The sequence below is a fragment of the Catharus ustulatus genome, chromosome 24 (genome assembly GCF_009819885.2).
Source record: "Catharus ustulatus isolate bCatUst1 chromosome 24, bCatUst1.pri.v2, whole genome shotgun sequence".
Taxonomy (NCBI): Eukaryota; Metazoa; Chordata; class Aves; order Passeriformes; family Turdidae; genus Catharus; species Catharus ustulatus.
Genome location: NC_046244.1, coordinates 6740728 through 6752905, shown reverse-complemented (window position 1 = coordinate 6752905; position 12178 = coordinate 6740728). Strand labels below are relative to the sequence as shown.

General features: G+C 48.7%; 2 protein-coding genes across 6 annotated transcripts in view; one reads left to right on the top strand and one right to left on the bottom strand.

Annotated features, from left to right (window-relative positions):
* Positions 1-4000: 4000 nt before the first annotated feature.
* Positions 4001-6314, top strand: LOC117006814. 3 transcript variants are annotated; one of them, XM_033079450.1, is made up of 4 exons: positions 4001-4181; positions 4286-5474; positions 5515-5656; positions 5695-6314. In XM_033079450.1, exons 2-4 carry the CDS (start codon positions 5190-5192, stop codon positions 6216-6218), a joined length of 951 nt encoding a protein of 316 aa, XP_032935341.1. In that variant the 5' UTR covers positions 4001-4181; positions 4286-5189; the 3' UTR covers positions 6219-6314. The 3 variants fall into 3 exon arrangements, with proteins under 3 accessions (XP_032935341.1, XP_032935339.1, XP_032935338.1); XM_033079448.1 differs by having other exon boundaries at positions 4274-5474; XM_033079447.1 differs by having other exon boundaries at positions 4001-5474.
* Positions 6315-8044: 1730 nt separating this feature from the next.
* The window catches only part of ACAP3 (ArfGAP with coiled-coil, ankyrin repeat and PH domains 3), a 61342-nt gene continuing 57208 nt past the window's right edge, over positions 8045-12178 (bottom strand). For all 3 annotated transcript variants that reach the window (XM_033079444.2, XM_033079445.2, XM_033079446.2), the window contains 4 exons: positions 11884-12104; positions 10838-10947; positions 9780-9890; positions 8045-8395 (listed from right to left, as the gene is read on the bottom strand). In XM_033079444.2, coding sequence (XP_032935335.1) covers positions 8248-8395; positions 9780-9890; positions 10838-10947; positions 11884-12104 — 590 coding nt within the window. In that variant the 3' untranslated portion in view covers positions 8045-8247. The remainder of the gene's footprint in view (positions 8396-9779; positions 9891-10837; positions 10948-11883; positions 12105-12178) is intronic.

The window sequence follows — 12178 nt, the reverse complement described above, 5'->3', positions numbered from 1 at the left end:
ATCCCACCTGGAATTCCCAAATTCCTCCCTGGAATTCCCAAATTCCTCTTGGGGTTTTGATCCTTGGAATTCCCAAATTCCTCTTGGGGTTTTGATCCTTGGAATTCCCAAATTCCTCCCTGGAATTCCCAAATTCCTTTTCCTGCTGCATTTGGGGCCAGGGCTCTGCGCTGCTGCTTTTGGATTTCCCAGGAAATTCCCTCTGAATCCAGAGGGAAATAAAGAGGAAAAAAAAATCAGGATTGGGAACATTTTAAATTCCCAGGAAAAGCCCCTGATTGCCATGGAATGCTGCATTGCTGCTGCAGCTGCTGAACAGAAATAATGTTAATATTTGACATTCATTATCATGGTAAATTAAATGAAATAATTTATCTGTACATAGAAAAAAACAGATTTATTTTTGATGGGGGTTTGTTCTGTTGGAACCTTGCAGGGGTTTGGTATTTTTAAATCTATTATTTTTTTAATAATAAAATGATAATAAAATGAAAATGTAATTAATAAAAGGACTCTGGGATTTGTTTTGCTGATGTTTGGGTTTATTTTTGTTTCCAACTGTGTGCCCTGAAAGCTGAAACCCAAATTCTGATTTTTGGGGCCTCAGTTTGCTGCTGGCCAGAGCCCAAACCTGATCTGGATTTCCCTGGAATTTCCTGGATTTTCCCTGATTTGCTGAATCCCGGCCTCAATGCACCAAAAAATCCCAAAATTTAATTCCAGGAGGAGCCAGGGTGGGGAATTTCTGGGCTTGGGGTCAGATTTGGAACAGGAGGGATGGGAAATTGGGAATTGAGGGATGGGAATTGGGGATGGGAATCTGGGAATTTGGGATGGGAATTTGGGAATTCAGGGATGGGAATTGGGGATGGGAATTTGGAGAATTCTGGGATGGGAATTTGGGAATTTGGGGATGGGAATTTGGGAATTTAGGAATGGGAATTGGGGAATTCAGGGATGGGAAATTGGGAATATAGGGATGGGAATTTGGGGATGAGAATTTGGGAATTCTGAGATGGGAATTTGGGCAATTCAGGGATAGGAATTGGGGATGGGAATTTGGAGAATTCTGGGATGGGAATTTGAGGATGGGAATTTGGGGAATTCAGGGACAAGAATCTGGGGACAGGGATGGGCAAAATCTGTGATTTTACCTGGATAAAATGGATTTTGTGTGATGGAATCACAAGTAACCAATCAAGCCAAAACCCCTCTGAGGTGGCCAAAATGGCCCTGCCCACGTGTCCCCAGTGTCCCCTCCTGCCCCCTTGGCCCCCCCATTCCTGTCCCCTCCCCACTGGGAATTTTTTGCCTCCCAATTCCCTGGGAATTCCCATCCTGGAATCTCCCAAATCTCATTTTTTTTTCCCCCTCCAGAACCCCCCTGCCCTGTCCTGGTGCCACCCCCGGGGTTGTCACCGGCTCTGCTCGGTGTCACCTCCCCCCAAAAACGGCAGGGCCAGGAATTCCTGGGGAAACTCCAAAAAATTCCCATTTTTGGCAGCAATTCCTCCCCTGACGAACCCAGATCCTTGATAATTCCATTTTTCACAGCTCAGCTTGGGTTGAATTTTTGGGTTTTAGGGGGGTTTAGTTGGGGGTTTTTTGTTTTGTTTTTACTCCTTTTTTTAAAATTTTTAATTTTTTTTGTTTTGGGGGGTTTTTTTGTTTGTTTTGGGTTTTTTGGGGGGGTTTGTTCGGTTTTTTGTTTTTGTTTTTGGAGTTTTTTTGTTGTTGATGGTTTATTTGTTTGGTTTTGGTTTTTTATTTTTTTTGTTAAAGGCATCAAATCTTCCAATCCCAATTTTTTTTTCCCCCTTTAAAATATCCCAAGAATTTTCCCAGCTTAGAGGCAGCAACACCCAAATAACCTGAAATAAACCTGGATTATGTGAAAACCCAAACTGAGCTCAACCCACCCAGAAATCCAAACCCAGGCTGGACCCAGCCCCATAAAAAAATTTGGGCCAAAGAAAAAGGGAGAGAAAATTCCCCCAGATCCCAAATTCCAAGGATTTGGAGGATCCTGAGTGGCTGAGGGGATTTTGGGCATTTTCCTTTCCAGATAAATTCCTGTTAAATGTGATTAAATCCAGAGGAAACACTCCCACACTCTTGGGAAAATAAAAGGGAGAATTAAAAAAAAATGAAAAATAATTTTGTGGCATCCAATATTCCCACCAGAACAAAATATTAAACTTTTTTTGTCTTCCTCAGAGCCTGGAAATTAATTTTCTTCACTGAAATTCAATTTTCTGTGCGTTTTCCCCTTTCCTCTGTGAAATTTGGAGTTCACACCCCCTCCCAAAACCCCCCCCAAGGAGAAATAAAATCCAAAGAAACACAGAAAACAGGGAGAAGTGCATCTGAACGTGTTTTTCCTGGAGAAATTGTTGGTTTAGGGGTTGGGTTCTATCTCAAATTCGAGGCATTGAAAACCTCAGGAGTCGTGTGATGAAAACAAAGGGAAAAGTGGAGGGGGGAAAAAGGGAAAATTAGGGAAAAAACAAAAAAAAACAAAGGCAGGTTTGGAAAAATATTCCCTAAAAACACTACCCAAAAAAAAAAAAAAAAGGAAAAAAATTAAAATAATAATCCTGACATTAAATACAGACCAACTGTATTGAATAAAAATTGCACTAGTCCTCTGGGCACATCAATAATAAGAATAAATTAAATACTTAACAATTCCACGGATTAAAAAAGACAGCACAAAACCCATTAACAAAAGAACAATAAAACCCCCCCAAAATACTGTCAGGTAGGAAAAGTGCACCAAGTTGCTTTTTACACTAAATAATAAAGTACCAATACATGTTAAATAGCTCCATTGTCTGGCAAAACGCTGCTTTTTGCACCCATATTTACATTTTTTTTGTTGGTTTTTTTTGTTTTTTTCATGTATTTCAGCAGTGAGTCTGAGCTTCCAGGGTGCGACCCAGCCAGGATTTTCTGGCCAGAATTCCCAGAAAAAAATAAAATTAAAAATGAAATAAACGACCCAAAAAAGCAGAACCGTGGTTCTCCTTGGCTCACAGAAATTTTTTCTAAAAAACCTGGGGGAACCAGAGGGGGTTTGGAAAGCAGCTGGAAGTGAAAAGGTTTTTAAATAAAACCCCCCCAAAAAAATTCAATAATTCTGCTGAAATCCATGAGCAGAGCAGGAGAGTGGCAGTGGTGAAAATTCTCCTTCACTCCCAGGAGCTCGGGAGGACCCTGAAGAGATTTTCCAGCGTGGGAAGGGCACGAGGGAATCAGCACCAAAAAATGCAGAAATGGGGCTGGGAATGGACAGGGAATTAATCCCAAAAAATCAGAAATGGGGCTGGGAATGCAGAAAGAATTGACCCCAAAAATGAAAATTCGGGGCTGGCAATGGAGAGGGAATTAATCCCAAAAATTCAGAAATGGGGCTGGAAGTGCAGAAGGAATTGACCCCAAAAATGCAAATTTGGGGTTGGGAATGGAGAGGGAATTAATCCTAAAAATTCAGAAATGGGGTTGGGACTGAGGAGGGAATTCACCCCAAAAATGCAAATTTGGGGTTGGGAATTCACCCCAAAAATTCAGAAATGAGGCTGGGACTGAAGAGGGAATTGACCCCAAAAATGCAAATCTGGGGCTGGGACTGCAGAGGGAATAAATTCACCCCAAAAATGCAAATTTGAGGCTGGGAATGAAGGGGGGAATTCACCCCAAAAATTCAGAAATGGGGTTGAGACTGAGGAGGGAATTCATCCCAAAAATGCAAATTTGGGGTTGGGAATTCACCCCAAAAATTCAGAGATGGGGCTGGGACTGAAGAGGGAATAAATTCACCCCAAAAATGAAAATTTGGGGCTGGGACTGCAGAGAGAATTCACCCCAAAAATGCAAATTTGGGGCTGGCAGTGAAGGGGGAATTCACCCCAAAAATGCAAATTTGGGGCTGGGAATGAAGGGGGAATTAATCCCAAAAATGCAGAAATGGGGCTTGGAATGAGGGGGAATTCACCCCAAAAATGCAGAAATGAATTCACCCCAAAAATGCAAATTTGGGGCTGGAACTGAGGAGGGAATTAATTAATTTTGCTTCCAGCCTGGACCAGAGCTGGGTTTTGATTCCTGGGGCTTTCCAGGGGCTGGGCTGGGTGGTCAGGAGGGGTCTGGGGGTGTCCTGCAGGAGGAAGACTCGGATTTAGGTCGGGATTTAGGATCAGGATCAGCACCAAAACTCCCAAGCCCATCCCAGCTGTGCCAGGGGTGCAGGACTCAGATTTAAGCCTGGATTTAGGGTTGGATTTAGGGCTGGATTTAGGATCAGGATCAGCACCAAAACTCCCAACCCCATCCCAGCTATGCCAGAGCTGCAGGACTCAGATTTAGGCCTGGATTTAGGAGCAGGATCAACTCCCAACTCCATCCCAGCTGTGCCAGGAGCAGCCAGGTCTCAGATTTAGGCCTGGATTTAGGATCAGGATCAGCACCAAAATTCCCAATCCCATCCCAGCTATGCCAAGGGTGCAGGACACTGCTCAGTCCCAGCTTTAAAACTTGTAAAACCTGTTTTTTAAAAAACATTTAAACCTGGTTTTGAAACCTTTAAAACCCTGGCTTTTAAAAAACTTTTAAACCTTGGTTTTTTAAACCTTGGCTTTTGTTGAACTCTGGTTTTGAAACCTTTTAAACCTGGCTTTAAAACTTTTAAATCCTGGCTTTAAAACTTTTAAATCCTGGCTTTTTAACACTTTGGAAGCAGCAGCAGCAGGATCAGGAATGAGGAAAAGGTGACAGTGACACCGAGGGAAGGGCCAGCCCTGCTCGGGGGGTGGGGGAGGGCACTGAAATTTGGGGTGATTTGGGTCAGAAAAAAAACAAAAGGAGCCCAAAAGGAGTCCCAGGATTTCTGTGGAGTTTCAGGGGGTTGAGAGTTGGGAATGTCCCACGGGATGTGAGGAAGCAGCTGTGCCACAGCTGGAACCAGCCTGGAATTTCAGGATTTGTCCATCCCATTTCCACAAGGATGGGATTTCCTGCTCCAGAGGGTTGCCCTCAACTTCCCCCAAACCCCACAGGGATCTCCAGCCCCAAAAAAAGGGAATTTCCATCCCCAGGATCGCTGGGAAGAGGCTGCTCCTGATTTCCCCCTGCAGAGCAGCCAGAGCAGAGCTCATCCCAAAAATCCAGCATGGAGATGGCACAGGCAGAAAATGCAGGAAAAGCTGGATCAGAGCTTGGCTAAGGAAGTAGGAATTCTGGAATGTGTGGGGGGACCCCAAAATCTGCTGGGGAAGGGTGAGGAGCCCCAAAATCCAAGGATACAATTCCAGCCCCAGGAACAGACCCTGGCGAGGATTCTGAGCAGGGCAGTGGACAGGAAGAGAAAAGATCAGGAATTCCAGAGGGGATGGGATGGGAAATTCCAGAGGGGATGGGAGGGAAAATTTCAGAGGGGATGGGAGGGAAAATTCCAGAGAAGATGGGAAATTCTAGAGGGGATGAGAGGGAAAATTCCAGAGATGGGAAATTCCAGAGGGGATGGGAAATTCTAGAGGGGATGGGATGGGAAATTCCAGAGATGGGAAATTCCAGAGGGGATGGGATGGGAAATTCCAGAGAGGATGGAAGGGAAAATTCCAGAGGGGATGGGAAATTACAGAGGTGGGAAATTCCAGAGGGGATAGAAAATTCCAAAGGGGATGGGAAATTCTAGAGGGGATGGGATGGGAAATTCCAGAGAGGATGACAGGGAAAATTCCAGAGGGGATGGGATGGGAAATTCCAGAGAGGATGACAGGGAAAATTCCAGAGGGGATGGGATGGGAAATTCCAAAGAGGATGGGATGAGAAATTCCAGAGGGGATGGGAAATTCAAGGCTCTGCTGATGGAGAGCAGGAGGGTTGGGAACTCCCTTGGGATTCTCAGTTTCCTCGGAATCTCGGGAGATCCCGGGATGATCCCTGAGGCACCGACCCTGGAGCCCAGGCAGGGACATCACCCCCAAATCCCAACAAAACCCGGCCAGAATTCCAGAGGTGCCTCCCAGTTTGGGATGGGGCAGCACCTCAGGGATCCAAGGAGAACCACGGCCCCTCACTGCAGCCAGGAAATCGGGAAAAAGGAGAGGACACAAAAATTCCGCTGGGGAGCCCCAGAGATGCTCCAGGACACGGGCACAGGGAATTCTCTTCCGTGGAAACGCGAGGGGATCAAAGTCACCATCCCTGGATGGGTTTGAGGAAAGGATCAGGGTTCAGTTGGGGTGTTTGGGTTGGACTCAGTGATCCTGGATCTTCTCTGACCTGGGGATTCCGTGATTTGGGATTCTGTGATTTGGGATTCTGGGATTCCATGATTTGGGATTCCATGATTTGGGATTCTGGGATTCCATGATTTGGGATTCCATGATTTGGGATTCTGTGATTCCGTGATTCTGGGATACTGTGCTTCTGAGATTCCATGAGTCCATTATTCCGGGATTCTGTGATTTTGGGATTCTGGAATTCCATGATCTGGGGATTCTGGGATTCCATGATTCCAGGATTCCATTATTCTGGGATTCCGTAATTCTGAAATTGTGGGATTCTGAGATTCTGGGATTCCATAATTCCAAGATTCTGGAATTCCACAACTCTGTGATTCTGGGATTCCCTGATTCTGAGATTCAGTGATTCCAGAATTCCATGATTCTGTGATTCCAGGATTCTGAGATTCTGGGATACCATGATTCCGGGATTTTGGGATTCCATGATGCTGAGATTCCGTGATGCTGAAATTATGGGATGCCAGGATTCCGGGATTCTGGGACTCTGGGATTCCATGATTCCGGGATTCCATGATTCTGAGGTTCTGCGATTCCATGATGTTGAAATTCTGGGATTCCATGATTTTGAGATCCCATGATGTTGAAATTCTGGGATTCCATGAGTCTGGTATTCCATGATGTTGAAATTCTGGGATTCCATGATTTTGAGATTCCATGATGCTGAAATTCTGGGATGCCATGTTTCTGGGATTCCAGGATTCTGGGACTCTGTGATTCTGTGGAATTGCACCGAGCAGCCCGAGCCCATCGCCAGCGACGAGCTCCTGCCAGGGATCAGCGCTGCTGCTGCCGCAGGAATCCTTTGGGATGGGAATCCTTTGGGATGGAATCCCCCAGGAATTCCAGCAGACTGAGGCAGGGCTCTATGGCTTTGAGCACCCAGGGCTGCGAGCGGGGCTGGTTCAGTCCTGAGAGCAGCAAAAGGAGGAGCTGGAGGAGCTCCGGATCCCAATCCCAATCCCAATCCCAACCCTGCTCCACTGGGCCTCTGGAGCATCCCTGTCCCAAATCCAGCCTGGATTCTTCCCAAGGGCAGAGCAGATCCCACACCACGACCCCAAACCCATTTGGGATTGGTCCAGGCCCAGCTTTGTCCACTCCTGGTGTTGGTGGCTCTCTCTTGGACAGGTTTTTCCTTTTCTTCTCTTTTTTTTTTTTTGTTTCTTTTTCCACTTTTCCTTTTTTTTTTTTAAACTCTGAGCTCATCTCCCACACTTCCCACACGCTCCAAGCCCACACGGTCACACCCTGGCGAGGTTCCTACTCAAAAACCAAAAACCAAACCAAAACACCCCCCCAAAAAAAAAAAAAAAATTTAAAAATCAACCATCCAGTAGTCAAGCATGAGAACTCAAAAACCCACAGGAAAAAAAACCAAAAAACCAAAAAAGACCAAAAAAACCCAAAGAAACCCTCGGCCTTCCTGCGGGCACAGCTCAACCCTAGGGGGGGTGCAGGCATCAACACCACCACACCAAACTGCGAGGAAAACACGGAATATCCGAGCACGGGAACATCCCAGGATGGGAACATCCAAGGATAGAAAAATCCAAGGATGGGAACATCCAAAGATGGGAATATCTGAGGATGGAAAGATCCCAGGATGGGAACATCCAAGGAAGGGAACATCCAAGGATAGGAAAATCCAAGGATGGGAACATCCAAGGAAGGGAACATCCAAGGACAGGAAAATCCAAGGACAGGAAAATCCAAGGACGGGAACATCCAAGGATGGGAACATCCAAGGATGGAAATATCCAAGGATGGAAATATCCAAGGATGAGAACATCCAAGGATGGGAACAACCAAAGATGGGAACATCCCAGGATGGGAACATCCGAGCACAGGAACATCCGAGGATGGGAACATCCAAGGATGGGAAAATCCAAGGATGGGAAGAGCCCAGGATGGGAATATCTGAGGATGGGGCTCTCCAGGGCCCCTAGCAGTCGTCGATGTTGAGGCTGATGAACTCCTGGATGCATTTCCTGTACTGCAGCTCCGTGGGGCTGTTGCTGGGGTACTGCCCGGGCTGCCCCAAGGGTCCCTCTGCCTCCCGCATCTCCTCGTTCATCCGCGCCAGGCGCAGCCTGAGACAGCACAGGGGGATGGTGAGGGTGATTATCTGGTTATTTGGTTATTAGTTGATTATTAGTTGGTCATTATCTGGTTATTAGTTGGTTATTTAGTTATTCCTGACCCTGCTGGAGGCGTCTCCCAGTGTTTCCCAGTCCCCAGCCAATGTTTCCCAGTGTTCCAAAGCATTTCCCAGTATTTCCCAGCGTTCCAAAGCATTTCCCAGTATTTCCCAGTACCCAGGGGGTGTTTCTCAGTGTTCCAAAGAATTTCCCAGTGTTTCCCAGCGTTCCAAAGCATTTCCCAGTGTTTCCCAGTGTTTCCCAGCGTTCCAAAGCATTTCCCAGTGTTTCCCAGTCCCCAGGTAGCGTTTCCCAGTATTTGTTTCCCAGTATTTCCTAGTATTTGTTTCCAGTTCCTGGGCAGCATTTCCCAGTATTGCCCAGTCCCCAGGCAGTGTTCCCAGTATTTCCCAGTATTTCCCAGTCCCCAGGCAGCATTTCCCAGTGTTTCCCAGTCCCCAGGCAGCATTTCCCAGTGTTTCCCAGTATTTGTTTCCAGTTCCTGGGCAGCATTTCCCAGTATTTCCCAGTCCCCAGACAGTGTTTCCCAGTATTTCCCAGTATTTGTTTCCCAGTCCCCAGGCAGTGTTCCCAGTATTTCCCAGTGTTTCCCAGTCCCCAGGAATTGTTTCCCAATGTTTCCCAGCGCTCCCCAGTCCCCAGGCAGTATTTCCCAGTATTTCCCAGTGCTTCCCCGTCCCTAGGCAGTGTTCCCAGTATTTCCCAGTGCTTCCCAGTCCCCAGGCAGTGTTCCCAGTATTTCCCAGTGCTTCCCCGTCCCTAGGTAGTGTTCCCAGTATTCCCCAGTGTTTCCCAGTGTTTCCCATTATTTCCCAGTATTTCCCAGTGTTTCCCAGTCCCCAGGAATTGTTTCCCAATGTTTCTCAGCACTCCCCAGTCCCAAGGCAGTGTTTCCCAGTATTTCCCAATATTTCCCAGTGTTTCCCAGTATTTCCCGGTCCCCAGGCAGTGTTCCCATTATTTCCCAGTGTTTCCCAGTGTTTGTTTCCCAGTTCCCAGGCAGTATTTCCCAGTGTTTCCCAGTATTTGTTTCCCAATTCTCGAGCAGCATTTCCCAGTGTTTCCCAGTCCCCAGGCAGTGTTCCCAGTGTTTCCCAGTGTTTGTTTCCCAGTTCCCAGGCAGTGTTTCCCAGTATTGGTTTCCCAGTTCCCGGGAAGCATTTCCCAGTGTTTCCCAGTCCCCAGGCAGTGTTCCCATTATTTCCCAGTGTTTCCCAGTCCCCAGGCAGTGTTTCCCAGTATTTCCCAGTGTTTCCCAGTCCCCAGGCAGTGTTCCCATCACTCCCCATCTCTCCCCATCTCCGGCAGTGCTCACAGGGTGACGATGTCGGCGTTGGCCGCGCTCACCGCGATGCTCAGCGGGTCCTGCCCGTCCCCGTCCAGGGCGTGCTGGGTGGCCCCGCGCTTCAGGAACAGGCACACCTGCCTGGGGGCACAGCCTGCTCAGCACCCAGAGAACTCCAGAGGCAGGGAATTCCAGCTCCAGAGGTACAGAATTCCAGCCACAGATTCTCTGGGAATTCCATCCTATCCCCTTCCCAGCCAAATCCCCATTTCCCCCAATCCCATTCCCAAATCCCCATTTTTCCTCAATCCCATTCCCAAATCCCCATCCCTGCTCCCATTCCCAAACCCCCATTTTCCCCCAATCCCTGCCCCATTCCCAACCCCCCATTATTTCACCAATCCCATTCCCAAATCCCCATTTTTCCCCAATCCCAAATCCCCATTTTTCCCCAATCCCAAATCCTCATTTTTCCCCAATCCCAAATCCCCATTTTTTCACCACTCCCATTCCCAAACCCCCATTTCCCAATTCCATTCCCAAATCCCTGTTTCCCAATCCCATTCCCAAACCCCCATTTGTTCCCAATCCCATTCCCAAATCCCTATTTCCCAATCCCTGCCCCATTCCCAAACCCCCATTTCCCCCCATTCCCAATCCCAAACTCCCATTTCCCAATCCCATTCCCACATCCCCATTTCCCTATCCCTGCCCCCATTCCCAAATCCCCATTTGTCTCCAATCCCATTTCCAATCCCCCATTTTCCCCCAATCCCAATCCCCCATTTCCCCAATCCCATTCCCAAACCATTTCCCCCAATCCCTGCCCCATTCCCAAACCCCCATTTGTCCCCAATCCCAAATCCCCATTTTTCCCCAATCCCATTCCCAAACCCCCATTTCCCCCAATCCCTGCCCCATTCCCAAATCCCCATTTTTTCCCAAAACCCCATTTTCCCCAATCCCATTCCCAAATCTCCATTTCCCAAATCCCTGCCCCATTCCCAAACCCCCATTTGTTTCCAATCCCATTCCCAAATCCCCATTTTCCCCATTCCCAATCCCTTTCCCCCACCCCCCCGTCTCACCCCGTGTGCCCCAGGGCCGTGGCGTGGTGCAGCGGCGCCCGGCCCCGCGCGTCCCTCTGGTTCACGTCGGCCCCGTTCTGCAGCAGGAACTCGCAGGCGATCAGGGAGCCCTGGGGAGGGAGGAACAGCTCAATTTCCACATTGATTCTGGGATTTCCACATGGGTTCTGGGATTTCTGCATCAGTTTGGGAATTTCCACACCGGTTTTGGGATTTCCACATCGATTCTGGAATTTCCACATCCAACAGGACAATTCCCATGCTCCAAAAAGGGAATTTTCACTTCAGTTTTGGAATTCCCACACCACCTCATCCAGACTGGACAATTCCCAAACAGAATTCCCACATCACCCCAGCTGTACCAGACAATCCCCAAAGGGAATTTCCACATCATCCCATCCACACCGGACAATCCCCACTCTCCAACCCAGTCCCAGTCCCAATCCCAGTCCCAACCCCATTCCCATCCCAATCCCATCCCAACCCCAATCCCAATCCCATCCCAGTCCCAGTCCCAACCCCAATCCCAATCTCATCCCAGTCCCATCCCAATCCCCAATCCAAACCCCAATCCCAACCCCAATCCCAGTCCCAGTCCCATCCCAATCCCATCCCAGTCCCAGTCCCAACCCCAATCCCATCCCAATCCCATCCTAATCCCATCCCAGTCCCATTCTCAGTCCCATCCCCGTCCCATACCAATCCCAACCCCATCCCAGTCCCAGTCCCATACCAATCCCAATCCCAATCCCATCCCAGTCCCAGTCCCAACCCCAATCCCATCCCAATCCCATTCCCATCCCCAGTCCCAGTCCCATCCCAACCCCATCCCAACCCCAATCCCAGTCCCATCCCAATCCCATTCTCAGTCCCATCCCAACTCCAATCCCATCCCAACCCCAATCCCAGTCCCATTTCCATCCCAATCCCATTCTCAGTCCCATCCCAATTCCATTCCCATCCCAATCCCATTCTCAGTCCCATCCCATCCCATCCCATCCCCATCCCAACCCCAATCCCACCCCAATCCCAATCCCATCCCTCACCCCGGCCACCGCCTGCATCAGCGCCGTTTTGCTCTCGTCGCCCTCGTTGGCCCAGTTGATGTCGGCGCCGTGGGCCAGCGCCGTGGCCATCAGGGGCAGGTTCCGCGCCAGCGCCGCCCGCGCCAGCAGCAGCCCCGGGTGCAGCTCCCGCAGATCCTCCAGCTCCGGCACCTCCGGCTCCAGATCCAGCTCCCCGCTCGACTCCTCCGACGCCTCGCACTCTGCGGGGGAATGGGAAATGGGAAATGGGTGGGGAAAGGGAAATGGGAAATGGGTGGGGAAAGGGAAAATGGGA

Bases quoted from the DNA above. Each gene is read 5' to 3' on its own strand.
- LOC117006814 (XM_033079450.1), top strand. From the start codon at position 5,190: ATGCAGGAAAAGCTGGATCAGAGCTTGGCTAAGGAAGTAGGAATTCTG. The intron at 5,475-5,514 runs GGGATGAGAGGG...GAAATTCCAGAG, and splicing joins GAAGATGGGAAATTCTAGAG to GGGATGGGAAATTCTAGAGG. The intron at 5,657-5,694 runs GGGATAGAAAAT...GAAATTCTAGAG, and splicing joins AGAGGTGGGAAATTCCAGAG to GGGATGGGATGGGAAATTCC.